General features: G+C 37.3%; 1 protein-coding gene across 1 annotated transcript in view; it reads left to right on the top strand.

Annotated features, from left to right (window-relative positions):
* The window catches only part of SCY2 (SecY protein transport family protein), a 40,504-nt gene that overhangs the window by 8,537 nt on the left and 13,833 nt on the right, over positions 1-18,134 (top strand). The window contains exons 2-7 of the mRNA XM_089138560.1: positions 3,780-4,298; positions 5,307-5,395; positions 11,218-11,297; positions 11,419-11,508; positions 12,341-12,432; positions 13,590-13,673. Coding sequence (XP_088994686.1) covers positions 3,780-4,298; positions 5,307-5,395; positions 11,218-11,297; positions 11,419-11,508; positions 12,341-12,432; positions 13,590-13,673 — 954 coding nt within the window. The remainder of the gene's footprint in view (positions 1-3,779; positions 4,299-5,306; positions 5,396-11,217; positions 11,298-11,418; positions 11,509-12,340; positions 12,433-13,589; positions 13,674-18,134) is intronic.

Below are 18,134 nucleotides of genomic sequence, written 5' to 3'. Positions count from 1 at the left end.
ATGCCTAACTTGAGATTTTACATGTGCCACTTTCTAAAACTATATACATGGACTTTATAGAAAGTCTTCACATCTGTTTTAAGTCTTGAGCATGTCTATGCATGTGGGGAGGTCCATTCTTTGGTTTTCCACTCCTTAAGTCCTTAAATTACTGAAAGCCAAAAGAAATACATATAGGAGGGAACAAGGGGGAGGGGGAGTCCCAATCAAGAAGGGGACAGAAAAGAAGCTGAGAGATTCCAAGAACTAACAATCAACCTATTTCTTGGAGAGTCGCAACCAGGGGGTGGGGGAGAGACCTAAGCCTCAAAGAAACATCAAAATAGATGGCATTCCAAATCATATCTCTGGGTTTGGATTTGGAAGTCCATCTTCTCATGTTACGCTCCCACCAAAGATGGTGAATAGTGGTGGCAAAGACAAGCTTACCCACTAGGTCATAGATAGTGGTACCGGCAAAACTTTGCAGGATCCAATTCCAATCTTGAGCAAAGCCCTGAGAATGTTGCGATCTGGGCCAAATGGAGGCAAGGGCTAGGGATCAAACTGAGCGGGAAAGTGGGCAACAAAAAAAAGATGGTCAATGTCCTTTGAACTATTCCCACAAATGGTATAGTTGGGGTTTGCGGGGATGTGGCGGCTAATGAGAAATGCCTGGGTTGGGTGGGCAAGGTTAAGGGTTCTCCATAGAGTCAGGGCATGGCGAGGGATATGGTTTTTAAACCAAACAAGGGGGGTCCAAGGTATAGGGGGTGAGGGAGTTCTCAGAAGGTTCTAGGCTGAGGCCATAGAAAAAGAGGTGTAACGGGGATGGAGCCAAGTAATGCGGTCATTGGTGAGGTGTAGAGGCTTCAGATTGCTTCTCTGCAATATATATGGCTTTACACTTGAGTGTGCCTATTTTATAACACACAAATTGATCGTTTAGCTTATAGTTCTGTGTTTGTTATCATCATAATACTTCAATGGTAGTAGGGTCCAAGGATCACAATCTCGGTTTTGACTTTCGAGGCCGGTTTCAACTAGCTAAGAAACTGAGATACATTGGTTTTAATTGAAATTTCGGTAAAAAACCTGAAATTTTTTCCTCCCAAGTTTCTACAAATGAGTTATTGGTTTAGGGTGAAAAAGAGATTGAAATCACAAAATTCAGCCAAAAAAATGGTTTGGGGTTGAAGCCACCGTTTCAATTGCAACCTGGTACTTTTTCGATTCCATGCAGCTTTCATCTTTTTTTTTTCTTTTCAAAAACTGAAATTTTGGTGGTTTTGATCAAAATTTGTACCATGGTTGGGTCAATTCCCAATTCATTAAAGCCGCTAGGTCAATTCCCTACCATTCCATACTTCTTTAGCTCTATCAAATTGAATCTGGTCCCTCTTCCTTACTGTTGCATCCATAGGTTTCTATTGGACTTGACTATTACTACTTTAAATGGTTCTCACGAAGCTTTTCCTGGATTGATGCAATTCCCTATGGGGTTTCAAGACAGTCACTATTTACTCTCCCCCCCCCCCCATCTTGCTGCATATCCTCTTCAATATTCTCATTGGCACTGCCATGGTTAAAAATTCGAGGGAAACTCAAGTTTTGATTAGGTGAAAATGGGAAACTTAGGTGGAAACTTGGGAAATTTCGAGGAAACCGAGGACTTTTCCGTACAAGTTTCGATAGGTTTTAGAGAATATTTTGGGGTGAGATTCTGTATTTAAGCTAATTAGAGTATAAAGAACACATTGGTTGTATTTTGCTAAAAAAAATCAATATAGATATGTCATTCAATGTACATAACATCAATGTAGAGTTGTCCGAAAAGTACATTATAAACTTATCTACTTACGCACATAAGATTCAATTTATAATTTCTAACTTCAAAATAGTTGACAATAAAAGGAAAATACAACTTATTGCTAAGAAGGAGTGCCAAGAGTGGATTCATCCTATGAGTTGAGTAATACTATACCTGTAACATCCTCTCCTCCAACCAACAAACATAGACATCCCATGACATTTTATGCCTATGGTTGTCAAGGTAATCGAAAACTGTAACTTTATGAGTAAGGTCATCAACATGGAGGGGGTATTTGTCATGATTTTTTGGGGTAAACATGAAATAAACAAAAAAATTGAAAATTTGGGAAAACTACAAAACTTATTCGAAATTTCCCAAGTTTCCCACGAAATTTGGGAATTTTTTTTCTCATGAACCAGCTGGTCCAACTGGGTTGAACCAAGTTTTGACAGGTTTCGACGAAATTTCGACAAGTTTCGACGAAACTGAGGACTTTTTTTCGGTCCTCATGAGTTTTGTTTCGCATTTTCCAAATCGAAATTTCGCACATTTCGACCGAAATTTGTACCATGGGCACTATCAATATTAGATTGGCTGAACAAGTTCCTACAAATATATTACACCCACTTGGTTTTTGGACTACTGAGACTGAGTTTTTGTACCATAATTCGTTCCTGGCCCACCTCTGCTGCTTCATCCAGGAATTGGCACCTAGGTAAGGGTGATAATATAACCATTGATCTGCTGTGGTTGCTCCCTGGACAGCGGAAAAGAATCAAGGCTCTCATTGAAATTGTAGTGGTTTCCACTGTTTTTGGAGTTTGACCGTACAAATTGGCTTAGATCTATGCTCCACATGAAGAATGGGTGATTATTAATCCGATGCTTCAGGTGAATCCAATTCCCAAGGTGTGATGGAAGTGTATACAGTGCCTGGGTGGACATTCACGCATCATGCTGATCCACAATCCAAGTTGGAAATAAAAGGTCATGAGCTAGGGCACCTAGCAAAGACAGGTTATGACTGCATTAGTGGAGAAGATAAATGGACCAAGGAAAGGATGCTTACACACTAGAGAGCTGCTATCCTCTTTATTGTTATGGGATGAAGCAATGGTTTTGGGGACTATGATCCGTACAGACCTTCTACTCCCTCCCATTTGTTCGTATTTCAGCTGGAGAATCTTGACTGGGCCACACAAAATTTCACCCCTATGTCTAGCTACTTCTATTATTCTGTCCAATCCCCTCATAAGAAGGGTTGTGATTTCTTTGGTAGTTAAGTTGAAGTTCTTGGTAGCATTGTAAGTGGTTGATCAATTGCAATTCTTTAACTAGGGTTAAGGACAGGGGCTGGGGGGGGGGCAGTGAAGGCTCTTTTAGGACATTCATTTCATTGGGGATGGAAATGAACCAGCTTTTTGAAGTGACCAGAACTTTCTATTTTAGTTAGGAAATGCAAAGTCATATGTCTTTCAAATTAATACATACTAGTTTGTTTTTTATATAAGGTAAAAGAAAGGGGGAGGTGGCAGTGAAGAATTGTTTAAGACATCCATTTCACTGGGGGTGGAAATGAATCAACATCTTGATGTGAGCAGAACTTTCTATTTTAGTTGGGAAAAAATGCAAAGTCGAATGTCTTTCAAATTAATACATGTCATACTTAGATTGTTTTTTGTATTACTAGAACTTTGGCACTTGTTCTTGTTTAGTCACATGACTCACATCTACATTATGCATATTATATTGCATGAAAACGAAGATTACAAAATGCCTGAGCAAGACAAGTCATCTGATAATAACGATTGTCTCAACAACTAGTCATGCTTAAAGGAATTATATATCTGGATCAAATAACTTGATCAGCTTGTAGCTTTACATAACATGTAGTGTTACAATACAGTGCATTTGATATGCAATATAATACATTATCTTTTGTTATTTTTCTTGTATTTCGTCTCTAACTTCTGTCATTCATGTACAGGTGGTCTGGTCAAACGCAATCCCCATTTCTATCATCCACTGGTTACTAAAGCCTGCCATTCCTTAATTATCAATTCATCATGTTCTGTCAGGAAGCATGCAGATTTTTCAAATAATCAATTGCCATCAAATCGTAGTCAGAGGATTTCTGTGCAGCGTTCCAATAAATTAAGAAGTAATTTGATAGTTGAGGCAAGATACACTCAGTCTTTGCACCTTGAATCTGCGTCACGAGGTTTTGATGATGAAACTGATGTTTGCTGTTCAAATGATATTGGAAATTCTCAAATCTTGCCCACCAGGCCTAATATGTTTAGAAATAGATTCCTAACCTTTGTTCGTCTGGGTTCTGTTGTCAATGATGCTGCCGAGGCATTCTTTAAGAGTGAAATACGACGGAGATTATTTGTGACAGCTGTGCTAATAGTGATCAGTCGTATTGGTTATTTCATTCCATTGCCTGGGTTTGATAGACGGTTGATTCCTGAGGATTACCTTAGTTTTGCTTCTGGTTCTGTTGGTAAGTCTACATCATGTATAACACAATTTGCCTTGAGTTTATAAGTATTGATTTTTGCAAAATCTGTATACTGGATCTCTACAAAATTTTATATCTTGGTAACAAAAGGATTTTGCTGAGCTCTAACACAATTTGTGTAATTTCCTGAGCTGCGGAATAAGATTTGGATGATTTCAGTTTTTAAAATTTAAATTCAATTTTTTTCTGGACTTTGTGAATTTTAAATTTTAGTGATATTACCCTTATTTTATACATATGGACTAACCAATGCAAGTGTATGATGTCAATTTGATCAAAACTCCAACCTTGAAGGAATTCCTTTTGACATACATGTATGTCACACATGTTAAGTTAGAATGATTGTTTGGCTGATATTGAGACAAAGTTTTTCTGGACTTTGTGTATTTTAAATTTTAGTGATATTACCCTTATTTTATACATATGGACTAACCTATGCAAGTGTATGATGTCAATTTGATCAAAACTTCCAACCTTGAAGGAATTCCTTTTGACATACATGTATGTCACACATGTTAAGTTAGAATGATTGTTTGGCTGATATTGAGACAAAGAATTGTGAATTATGATTTATGACAATAGATGAGCAGAGAGGAACTCAACTAAGAGGTTAGAAGGCAGGGGGAAGATTAGGAGTGTTGAATCACTTGTTTGAGTCAGTGTGTTCAATACCCAATTTTTTTTTAGTGTGCCACATTTTCTTTGTTCTCTCAAGCACCTGCCAATGTGATGCTACTTCTTTATTGAAGAAGCAGTCATTGCAAATTTATTGCCATTTCATGTCACACAGCTCTACTTGGACTCATGGTGGACTTAAGATATGTCTACCGGGATTACTAGGTTGGAAATTTCTACAGCTTTGATGAACAAGTGTCGAAGTAACTCATAATCAGATTGTTAAAAATTTGGTCTTTTTCTTGTTTGACATGGTGACAGTGTGGATCATGTGGTTTGTAGCAACAGCCGAGTTATTCTAATTTTTTTTGGCAGATGAACTAGGTGATTTTGCAGCAGAGCTTAAATTGTCACTTTTCCAGCTTGGAATCAGTCCTCAAATAGCAGCATCAATTCTTATGCAGGTTCACCAATTTTTCTGAGTCACTTCTATGTTAATCTTTGCTAGTTAAGAATTTCTAGTTTAGTTTTTATTTATTTAAATGTCTCTGTTTTTATCTGAGCTCTGCTGAGGTTATATACCTGAGTAATTTTAGCATCGAGTTATTGGAGGCTGACGGAAGTTTACATCATAGAGATGGATGATAGAACTAAAAGACCCTTTATGGTCACAATAGTTGCTACCTGAATAAGCACAATTGCTGATGTTAAAATCTGCAACAATGACAATTCAGCCTTATTCCTAACTAAATGAGGTCGGTGTCGGCTCATGGATCCTTAACATTCAATCAGCTCTATTCAGGTTCATATTTAAAAAAAGGCCAAAGCATGTATATTTTTGCTCATCGCTTCTCTTAAGGTCATTTTTGGTCCCTCTGGCTGCTTTCTGTCCTTCAATCTAAATCTAACCACTCCGAACTAGAGCACCCAAAGGCTTCCTTTGAACATGGTCATTCCCTCAGATGAAAATCTCATAGCTTTTAACGTACCAAAGCTAGTATGACCATTCCTTACTTCATCCTTCCTAGTTTTGCCACTCATTCATCTCAATATCTTCAGCTCTGCTACACTGTGTTTATCTAGAATTCTAGATAATGTTTCTTACCTGCCCAACATTCTTCACAGTACGTCGTAGCTGGTCATTTGACTGTTGTAAAATTCTCCTTCAAAGTCTTCAAGGAATATGTTGATCACAGAACACTTTGGACACACCTTTCTTCTTCTTGTGGTTCTATCTGATACTGTGCCAATTATAACCATGAAACAAAGAAGAGAGGGAAGAGAGTTCGATTTGCCTTGGAGCTTCCCACAGAACTGGTGAAGCCTCCAGTCCCAACAGCTTTGTTTATAACTGAAAAATAATATGAAACAGATTAGATCAAGGACTAGAAGTCATATTCTAACTAAACAAGAAGTCCTAATGTATCTAAACAAGGCTTCCAGCGCTATCGAGAATAATTCTGGATGGGATGGTTCTGCCTATTCTGACCTTCTAACGTTGTGTAACAAGGGTGACTCTATGTTCTTTAGTTTGAATGGTAGAAATTGTAACGACGTCTTGATGAGCATGTGGCAATAAATTCTTCCTTTTTAACAAATAGTTGATGTTTTATAATGTTATTATTGCTTTTGTAAGCGCCTAAGTGGTTATCATAGTTAAATAAAACTCATGTTTCCTGTTGAATTGGTTTATGGGTTTTGATATTCTAAAAAATGTCGGGGAAAATTTCTTGTTCACTCACTGTAGTTTGTCCTGATTCGCCTGAGTATTTGTTCACTCCACAGAATCAAATTATAACTTACACGCTCCCTGAACCTGATTTATAATAGAGTATTTTTTCAGGGTGCCCACTTAAGTTGGGCTGAAGCTCTTGACTGCCCGCTTAAGTGGGAAATATTTCAGGTTGTCCACTCTAGGGTTTTTGAAAAATTGCAAATTACCCTCAGTTAAAATTTGACCCTTTGGCCGTTAAGTTTAATGTTGATGGATGATAATACCTCTCACCCACTAAAATGACTTTAATGCCCCTTCATTCTCACTCACACTACCCAACCCTTAGGTGGATGCACTCATTTTCTTCCTACACCTCGCCGGAAACCACCACTCTCCCTCCCCCTTCCGGGAATCACCCACTTTCCCCTGCTGGAAATCACCACTTTCCCAATTTCTTGCAGAACAAGAAAATGAAATTAGGAATTTTGCTATGAATTAGAGATTGAGAATTCGGTTTAGGAAGCCCTTTCATTCTGGTTAAACAAAACGATTCCACGATTTAAGAAGCAATAAAGAAATGTTGGATTTTCTCATCTACAGCACACTATAAGATAGGATACAAGCAACAAAAAGCATCTTCTAACTCTTCTGAACAGGGAAGAGAATAGAAGACAGGGATGGCAACAACAACTGGATGCTAATGCATCACCATAAGGGCTACCACTATTGCTTCCATGATTATGAGCTTGATCGTTATGGTTGTAATGGTGGTGACCTATGTTCCAAAATCAAATTTAGAACCAAATCTTCAATCTTTCGAGGGAAGATCAAATACCCAATTTAAAATCTGAAAGTAAAATTGAATACAAAAGTTAGAACATAATGATAACAAAAATTCAGATCTCAATACCTGAATAAAAATCGCACCCTTTTCTGAGTAGTGTCTTTTTCAGCTCAAAATCTGAGGCAAAAACTAATGAATAACTAATATCTGGTTCAACAGATCCCTAGTTCTTCCCATTTTAACACCCTAAAATTCATCCAACAAAACGACTAAACTATGGATGTAAAAAGTGCTATTAAAGGCTTTTAATTTTAGAAATTGGGATAGTCGATTCAGAAAACACTAAGCATCCAATCTTCTTGTCATCGACTCAAATTTAAATCCAACAAGTTAATCGATAATAAAAACAGAATATTGAAGAAAAACAGAGAGGCCTCATGGAGAAGATTAGGTTATTCAACATCAGTTGTTCAGATATATTCTTATTAACAGAGAAATCCTTTAAGCACCGTTTGTTTGCAAAGGTGGGGTGGAAAAAAAAACATGCGGGCCCCATATGTAATGGGGTGAGGGAGAAGGAAAGGAAATTAAGAGATTTTTTTAAAAGTGTTAAATGTGGGTCCCACTTTGTTGTTTTCTACGAAATCCCACATATTTTGTGGGGTTTTGAAAAGGCATGGGGTGGGGAAGTTAGCATGCCACCTCACTAGACAAGCTTCCTTAATTTAAGAAAGCTTGTCTGCCAGCTTTCACCCCATAAACCAAACAAACCACACTTTTGGGATTTCATTGAAAAATTTGCTTTTTCAAACTTTTTCCCATCCCTTTTTTCTCATGCCACCTTTATTTCAGCAACAAACGGTGCCTTAAGGACGTATTCGTTGTCATTGAAGATGATTCAAGATTTGCAGAGGAATCCTTACATTTGGGGGGGGGGGGAGGGGAAGGTGGGGGCGGTGGTCACCGGCAGGGGAGGGGTGATGGGGTTTCCGGTGAGGTGTATGAAGATTCTCCCTTCACCCACTTAAGGGTTGGGTAGAGTGAGTGAGAGTGAAGGGGTATTATCATCCATCAATATTATACTTAATGGTCAAAGGGTCAGATTTTAACTGTGGGTAACTTGTAAAATTTTCACCTAGAGTGGGCAATCATATTTGCACTTAAGTGGACAGTCAAGAGTTTCAGACCAACTTAAGTGGGCGCCCTAAAAAAATTTCTTTGTAATAGCAACAAACCTGAGTTTGTTAATTAAGCAACATTAAATGCTGCTGTGTCAGTTTAAACAATTTTTTATAAAAAGCTACCTTGAAAATAGTATGAAGTGACATGGTTACCCTTTTCCCCTTTCCCTTCCTTATTCGTTTTCTAGAATTGCAAACACAGTAAAGTTTTGCTGGCGATGGTTGAGGATGGTTTATTTCTAGAGATGCATTTGTTCCAGGACGGGATGCTCTGGTGCTCCATATTCTGTCCTCATTGCATTATCACAATTCACCAAACATTGTCTAGAAGCTAACTGAATTTCTAATACAATTCTCCTCACTATAATATATATTTTTTTGTAATTTTCCTTTCTTGCCAAACCTTCGATATTTCCTATTCTCATTGAGACTTCAGAGGAACAAAATCATGAAGCAAATAGATTTACGGAGAAAGAAAAGAAGGTTCTTGGAAGCCACTGTAGGAGGCCATGGTTTCAAAAATGAATTTACAGAGAAAGAAAAGCAGTTTTCTGCCCTTGGTTTCCAATTTATCCTCTTTTCTTCTAATTTGACGTTGCAATTTCAAATTTCTTGATTTTTTTGCATTTGCTGTCTTGGAAATGATCCATCTCCAAAAATAAGGAATTATCAAAAGGGATTGGAGGTAGAGAGAGAGAGAAAATTGCGGTGTTTTGCCTGACAGGAAATCGGGTTGTGGTGTCGTGATTCTATACAGTTTCTGAAGCCAAAGCTTCTGGCCAGAAGAATACAATCTTCAATTAATTTACCCACACAGAACCACAAGACCATCGTGAAGCTCCCACAACTCTAATTCAAAATGGAGGTGTGATGGATTGGATGATTCTGCCTTCCTGACCTACAATGTAGCAGAGTCTCCACTCAATTACGCTAGGCAAAAGGTCTGTGTTTTGGGGTATGAGATTTCTCTGGAGCTACCATTGGAATTTCAATTATGGCTAGTGATAGAGGCACCTGAATTATGTTTCTGAGGTCACTATTTGCCTTCTTGTTCTGCTGATTGTTGAGAAATTCTTAGAACTTGAAAGAGCAGAGAACCCATCATGAGAGCTGGTTTGAGTACAATCCAGCAAACATTAACCCAGAAGCAGCGAGTGTTTTGGACTACTCAATCGGCAAAGCAGCTTGTTGGAATCATTGTGCAAAATTCGATCGAAACATGTCGATCGAAATTTCGCAATTTTGGAACCTCAAAACGAAACTTTGGGTGACAAAAAAAAATCCCAAGTTTCGATTGAAATTGTCGAAACCTCGAAACCTGGTTCAACCTAGCTAGACCAGCTAGTTCATGAGAACAAAAATTCCCAAATTTCGTGGAAACCTTGGACTTTTTTCTGCAAGTTTCGTAGTTTTCCCAAAGTTTTGATTTTTTTGTTTCTTTCATGTTTTCCCAAATACCCCCTCCATCAGGACTTCCCTATCCAAATTTCGTATTCCCTCAGACTGGTTATCTTAGGCATGTTGATGACCAGACTTATAAAGCTGCATCTGTTGATTACCTTGACAACTATAGGCATAAAATGTCATGGGATGTTTGTGTTTGTTGGTTGAAAGAGAGGATGTTACAGGAACTGTACTATTCAGCTCACGGGATGGATCCACCGAGGCACTCCTACTTTCCTTTTATTGTCAGTTACTATGTATTCAATGTTTTGAACTTAGAAGTTGTATATTGAATGTTATGTACTTAAGTAGTTAAGTTTATAGTGTACTTCTCAGACAACTCTACCTTGATGTTATGTACATTGAATGACATATTTACATTGATTTTTTTAGCAAAATGCATGTGCCAATGTGTTCTTTATACTCTCATTAGCTTAAATGCAGTGTCCCACCCTATACTCCCTAAAACCTGTCAAAACTTGTTGTCGAAACTTGCACGAAAAAAATCCTAAGTTTCCTCGAAATTTCCCAGTTTCCCACCTAGGTTTCCCATTTTCACCTAGTCGAAACTTGAATTTCCCTTGAATTTTTTTCTATGGTTGGAATCGTGCCTCACCCAGCGCTGCTGCCCTCACCCCCTTTTGTTCTCCATCAGCTCCTACTAGAGTACTAGATCCTATAATCCCAGCACTGCAACCTACTGTGAACTGCCCTGGCAGTCACTTGACTGCCAAACCTTATCATCAAATAGAGTAGAAAAGTAAACTGAAATAAGGTTTTTGACCCACCGCTACCCACCCAAAAAAAAAAAAAAAAAAGAGGAGGATGAAAGGCTATGTTTCTAGTTTCAATTTCACAGTTTTAAGTTCAATTTCCTAGAATGGTAAAATAGACATTTCATTTTTACCACCAACAACAGACTGAAACTGTAAGCTTCAGGAAACTTTCAAGTACTTATTTGATTTCTGGGGAGAACAAGTAATCAGGGTCAAGCACAAGGGGTGAACAAAGTTATTTTTCTGAAATATTACTATTTTGAGGATATCTTAAAAAAAAAAAAGTAACTGAGGTTGCTTGTACATGTCTGATATGTCCTAGCTAGAGATTCTCTATCAATGTTTTCTCATCCAACATTTATGGAACACTTTTGAATCTCTTGAGCAGGTACTCTGTCATATTGTTCCTTCCCTGGTGAAGTTGCGGAAAGAAGGTTTAGATGGCCATGAGAAGATTAAGAGTTATATGTGTGTCTAGTTATTCATCCTCAGCAGTGAGATGGATCCTTAGAATAAAATTCTACTATTCCTTTCTTTTCTTGGTATATTTGAAGGTTGCAAATCCTCTCTGTTTTGCTTTGCATTTCAGATGGTGGATCTCACTTGGATTTGCAGTATTGGAAGCATTCATACTTGCTTGCTACTCACTTCCATATTCAATCTATGCAGCTAGTTGCAGGTAATGGTATACTGACTAACTCAGGTCCAACAATGTTTCTCATATTTCAAATTTTATGTGTCGATGTGTCTATTGACAATGAAGCTATTTATAACATGATGGCTGCACATTGTCTGATACCAAATGAAAGTCCACAACATTAAAAAACTGGAAATTGTTTTCGGTTATCAAAGCTTTTGAATGAAAGATAGCATCCATTTATCAAAATTTTTATATAAATTGCATCAGTTCAGTTTCTGAGTAATTCTGACATCTTTCCGAATGGATCCTCAACCATTTTTCATATTCCCTCTTCTTGTAACATGATGGATGAGTGCATCTGATTTCACTCTTTTCGTAACAATTCTTTCATTTTCTCTAATATATATACAGAATGTGGTAAAAGTTGTCTCTAAGTAAGTAATAATCTTCCCTCCTTATATTTGATTTATATAATTCTAGAGAACTAGGCCATGTAATCAATTGATCTAGCCAACCAAAAAATTACTTGAATTTATGAGCTGTTGAAACACAGCGTCAATTAATTTTGCTAAGTGAAGATTCTGTCACTTGGACCAAGCGCTGCTTTATGTTGCTACACACTTTTATAATATCTTATGGGTTTACTTGGTCTCCCATTGTACTACTAATCATTACTTTCTCAGGGTAGTTTTAATCAAATGTACATATCATCTTTTCTTTTGCCATAAATTTAGTAGTGCGTATAATATTCTTACAAAGCAGTTAAATTTGTCATATATGTCTTGCACAGCACAATATGTTGCCACTCAGTCGATTCCATCTTAGATTCTCAATGAGAGGAAGATGCGCTAAAATTTTTTGTTGTATGCAGAGTCAAGCATGTGATGGTGACAACTTTTTTGTTGGTCTGTGGTGCGATGACTATGACATGGATCTGTGATAAAATATCAGAATCTGGATTCGGTACTATTTCTATTATATTTACTTCTTTCTGATTCAAAATTTTCCCTGCTTCACTTTATGTGTTAATCATATTTTGCTAGTGAAACTGGAAACATCTGGTTTTTGTTGAAGATGGTGTTTTCAATCTCTCATAAAACTAGTAAGCCTTGTTTTGGTCACTACTTGTAGTGTCTTGGTATTGTCCACCTGAATAAGTTGCTGATATGAGGATTTCAGATTCTTTATAACAAAAAGAAAATGAATTATTCACCCAAAAGAAAATGGAAATGAGTCAGGTTCCATACGGAGTTTCTATTAACCTGAGGCACCATGCTTTTTGTTATAAAATTTCCATAGGTAAACTAAGTGTGCTAGGAATCTCTGGATTCTGGGAATGTTCAAACCCCCCCCCCCACAAGAAAGCAATTGGGTATTTCCCTTGCTTTCCTAATTTTCAATTAGATGAAGATTATTGTTGAGATTTGCGCTAATTTTCTGTCCTTTTCTTGTACTAGTTGTTTCCTTTTTTTAGAGGACATATTACTTGTCCTCCAAGATTGTAATTTTGAGAACTGAATATTGTAAATGGGGGGGGGGGGTGATTAGTGATTGAATATTATAAATAGAAGACATACGATTCTGGAAAATTAATCCAGAATTGCAGGGTGTCACTCTCCGTTGCTGGTTCAACTCTTTCTTCTCTTCTCCTTCTTCTTCCTTGCTTTCTTAGATCTGGCATCTGGTTTGACTCTTAGAGGCTGACTTCTAACAACAATTATTTTTATATCATAAACTGAAATTTCCATTTATTGACAGTAAAAAATGACAAAGAACCAAGACTCAGGCAAATCAAGTAATTGCACGGTTGCACCAAGATGTTTGATTGGTAAAAAATAGTGTATTCAGTGAATTGGAAAATGTAAGCACTTTTATGTTTCTACTAGGCAAGTGTCCTCAATGAATATCTACGGGTTGTTGTGATTTTCTATATGCTGCTTTTTTTGGTGGCTTATGGTCTGGGAAATAAGGTGGAGGCTGTTTCAGTAGCTTCTGTCTGTTGCGTTCATTATTTGGGTCTTGATTATTTTACTTCATCAATGTTGTTTCCTATATTTCATTCTGCACCTTATGCTGGTCTGAGATTTTTTCTTGTATCTGATTGTTTTTACGTTTTCCAGGGCAAGGATCATCTTTAATCATATGTGCAGGAATTTTGACTGGCTATACAGATACTTTATATAAGATGTTGTCTCAGCTTTCTGGTAGGTGACGAGTCACTAAGAACCAACCGATGCTTTGGCCTTCCGTTTAATGTTTTTTTGTTCTGTCACAGATTTGCTTTCCAGATTCTTAAATATGTACATGTTGGTCATTGAGCCTTCAAAAAAGCTACCCCCTCCCCCCATGGTGCTGCTGCCACCTCCCTCATACTGGGGAAAAAGGAGAAGGTGGTCTTTGGGTTAGATGTGGCAGTTAAACAGGTTGGACCATACCTGCTTTGATACAATAGGAAACCCTGGTTCGGAGAGACTGAAAAAGTTGGGGAAAATAATGACGTGTCTTGTGAGAGCAAATCCATGTCTTATTTGTACTCAGAGAACTAAGGAAGTTACTAGTAGACCCCTATAACTATACTGAATTATAGACATAGTGACATACTCAAAAAGCTCGAAAGCTCATGTTACAAAGGTCCCAACTCAAGTTGTTGCATAGATGTCATGCATTCTCAACTTGCACTAAATTGATTGAAAAACCTTACGGTTAAACCCTTTGGTGAAGACATCAACCAACTGATCACCCAACTGAATAAATGGGATGCAAACAATGATGCAGATCCAGCACCAAAGTGGGTTCTTTTTCCAATAAATAGCCCTAGGATTGGTTCATACAGGTAGTGGACCTTCATTTTAAGGGGGATAAGGGTTGCTAATGTAATACAACAACAACAAGAAGCCTTGTCCAAACTAAATGGGGGCCGGCTACATGGATTCTTGCCTTTCAATCCGCTCTATTTGAGGCCATACTATATACAAGGCCTAAGCTATACATATCCTTTGTCATCTCTTCTCTTAAGGTTATCTTAAGTCTACCCGAAGTTCTTCTAATTCCTTCAATTTGGAATAAATCACTTCTCCATACAGGGACATTTACAGGCCTCCATTGAACGTGTCCATGCCACCTTAAACGACTTTCTTGTAGCTTATCACTTATTAGAGCTACTCTCAGACCAACTCTAATATGATCATTCCTTATCTTATCTTTCATAGTTTTGCCACTCATCCATCATTCCATTTTAGCTCTTCATTTCTACTATACTGAGTTTATCTATATGATGCTTCTTAACAACCGTCACTCTAGACGATACAACGGTCCTATAGAATTTTCCTTTGAGCTTTAAAGGGATACATTGATCACACAAGACCTCGAACACACCTCTCCACTTCATCCATCCTATTTTAATTCTTTGGGAAACATAATCATTTATATTACCTTTTCTATTTATGACTGAGCCAAGGTACTTAAAATAATTGCTTTGTGGGATCTCTTCGTCAAGTTTCACCACCTCATCATCCTCCCCATCCCTACCAAAGTTACACACTGGATAGTTCGTCTTTGTTCTACTTAGTTTAAAGCCTTTTGATTCCAAAGTTGTTTTCTATGATTCTAACTTGGTATTAATCCCTACTTGTTCTCATCTATGAAAACAATATCATTAGCAAAAAGCATATACCAATGAATCTCATCTTGAATGTCTTTGGTTGATTCATCCATTATAAGTTCAAATGAATATGGGCTTAAAGCTGATCCTTGGTGTAGCCCAATTGTAATTGGGAATTTACCACCTTGTCCCCCACCGTTTTTACACTTGTCATTAGACCATCATACATATATTTAACTATGTCCACATATTTACTTGCAACATTTTTGTTCTATAGTACTTATCAAATTAACGTTTAGGGACTCTATCATAAGTTTTTTTTAGGTCAATAAAGACCATATGAAGATCTTTCCTATATTCTCTATACCTTTACATAAGTCTCCTAATGAAGTAAATAGCTTCCATTGTAGTTCTTCCTGGCATAAAGCCAAATTGGTCTTCATAATAGTGATTACTTGTCTCAAATAGTTTTCAATTTCTCTCTCCTATAATTTTATAGCTCATCAGTTTAATGCCTCTATAGTTATTATAGCTTTAAATATCTTGTTTATATTTATAAATTGGAACTACGATGCTTTTCCTCCATTCTCTAATATTTTCCCGGTGCTCATAATTAAATATTAAACAACTTCATCAGCCAAGCTAGCCTATAGGTTCCTATGCTCTTCTATACTTATATTGGGATTTTATTGGGACCTTATGCTTTGCCTACTTTCATCCTCCTTAGAGCTTCTTTTACTTCAGATGTCAAAATCTTTTGTATATATGTTTGAAAATTGGTACCATGACAAGTGGTGTAATCTAATCGTTTGAATCACAGATACATGAAGTGTGTTTGTTTAGTAGACTAAAGAAATAGATTTCCCATCTCTTATTGATGTTCTCATCTCGTACTAGTACTTTACCATCTTTACTTTAGATATATCTTGTTATGTTGTGGCCTGAATTCTTGTACTTGACTTCGAAGATGGACCCACATCGACATATTATGGTGAACAACCCGAATGATCCATTTTCGAAGATCACTTACATCGGCTTGGGCCGATAGGATGTTGACCCGATGACCAGGAAACCCGGGACCAAAGGCCGATGGACCCAAGATGTGTGTGTGTGTGTGTGTGTGTGTATATATACATACAATTTATGTTCACCTACGAGGTTATTGAGAGATTTGGGATTTTTCGCTTTAGGGTTTTGGGTGAGAGTTCTTGTAACATCGTTTTTAGAGATTGGTTGTGAGATCTCTGTTCTATTCTTTTTCTACATAGTGAAAAGCTCTTCCTCTTTGCCCGAGGGCGTAATACACCGTATTAATCACGTTAATTTTGTGTGTTTTTGTTTTGTTTCTATTTCAATTTGGTATTTCTTGGTGTTCATTTTAACACATCTAACATGGTCTAGATCTCTACTCTTCCTTTCCCTTATTTTAGTAATCTTATGAATAGGTTTTTCCCCTTTCTTTGTGTCTAGCTTATCATATAAATCTTCATACTTCTTCTCCCTTGCTTTTCCCGCGATTTTCTTAGCCTCATTTCTTGCCAACTTATACGTTGCTAATACTCTACATCCTTAGTCTTTTACCATATCGTAAAATTAGCTTTCTTATTCTTAATGGCTGCTTGAACCTCACCATCCTACCTCCTAGTCTCTCTATAATAATGGTGTCTTCCTTTTGATTCACTTATACATCTCTAGCCACCTTCCTTATATACATAAGTATCCCATTCCACATTGTATTAGTGGTCCCCCTCAAATTCCTACTTTCCTTGTTTGACTACTTCATTAATTAAAGATTCCAAACAGTCTCCTTTTAAGTTCCACCCCTTTATCCTCAAATAGTTAACCTCACACCTTCTATGAGTTTGTGGAGCTAGGTGCACATCCAAGACTACCAGTCTATACTACAATCAAGCTTTCCCTTGTTATCACTTTGCAATCCTTGCATAACAATCTATCGAACCTTATAGTTAGGAAGAAATCTATTTGGCTTCTATGATGTCTACTTTTGAAGGTAATTAAATGCTCCTCTCTCTTTTTGAAGTAAGTATTTATGATTGATAGAACAAAAGCAATAGCAAAATCTAAAATTAAGATCACTTCCTCATTCCTCTCTCCAAAACCATATCTTCCATGTACACTTTCATAGCCTCATTGATCGTTTGTCCATTTAGATCACACTCTGCGATAATCTTTTCTCCTTGATGAATTCCTTGCACTAATCCATCCATATTTTCCCGACGTTGTAATTTTAGACTTTCATCGAGTGCTAGTTGAGGTGCATATCAAGCCTAACGCAAGAAGCTGTCAAGAAAGTCCAAGAAAGGTTCAATATTCATTCCAAACCCATATCAAGCCTAACCGCAAGATCCCTATCCCTTTCCTTGCCCAAACTATTAACCTTTACTTTCCCCTAGTTACATACTGAAGACCCCAGCCATTCCGTCCCATCTTAGGGTATCGTTGGATATCCCAAAACCCTAAAGTTCCCAAATCTATCCCATCTGTCTGATTGTTTAAACCCTAAACCCTTCCCTAATCCATCCCAAACACAAGACATTTTCCCAAATAGATCCAGCCCTCCTAGGGATCCTTGTTATCCTAAAATCATCCATTTGTTACCAAAACCATCCCATAGATAAAACCCTAACCTTAGAGAGAGCCCGTTATTTAGCAGGTTCTAAGTAGAGAGAGATCCTGAAGGCTAACCGAGGACCTGGGTTACATCAGATATGGTCTATTTCCAGTTATGAGCAATTGCTCAAAATATTTCATCTTGAACTTCATATACAGGAACTTTGTTAGGACACGGCTTCTTCTTCTTCTTGTTGTTGAACTTCATATGCAAGAACTTTGAAGTCGTCATCATTTCTTGGTAATTATATGTAAGATCAACTTCCTATGAGAGTTAAAATGTACGAATCATTTCCTTAGGTGCAAATTTTTTTTAAGTAAATAAAATAAGGTTTTTTACTCAAAAGTTTACGTAAGTTTACGTGTGAGAAGAGGTAGCTTACTTCAGGAGTGTGAAAGAATGCTATTTCGTTCTGGTTCCTGTGCGACGAGT

Source organism: Hakea prostrata, chromosome 1 (genome assembly GCF_041222555.1).
Source record: "Hakea prostrata isolate BN-2017 chromosome 1, UWA_Hpros_2, whole genome shotgun sequence".
Classification (NCBI taxonomy): Eukaryota; Viridiplantae; Streptophyta; class Magnoliopsida; order Proteales; family Proteaceae; genus Hakea; species Hakea prostrata.
This window is presented reverse-complemented; position numbering and strand designations above follow the sequence as displayed.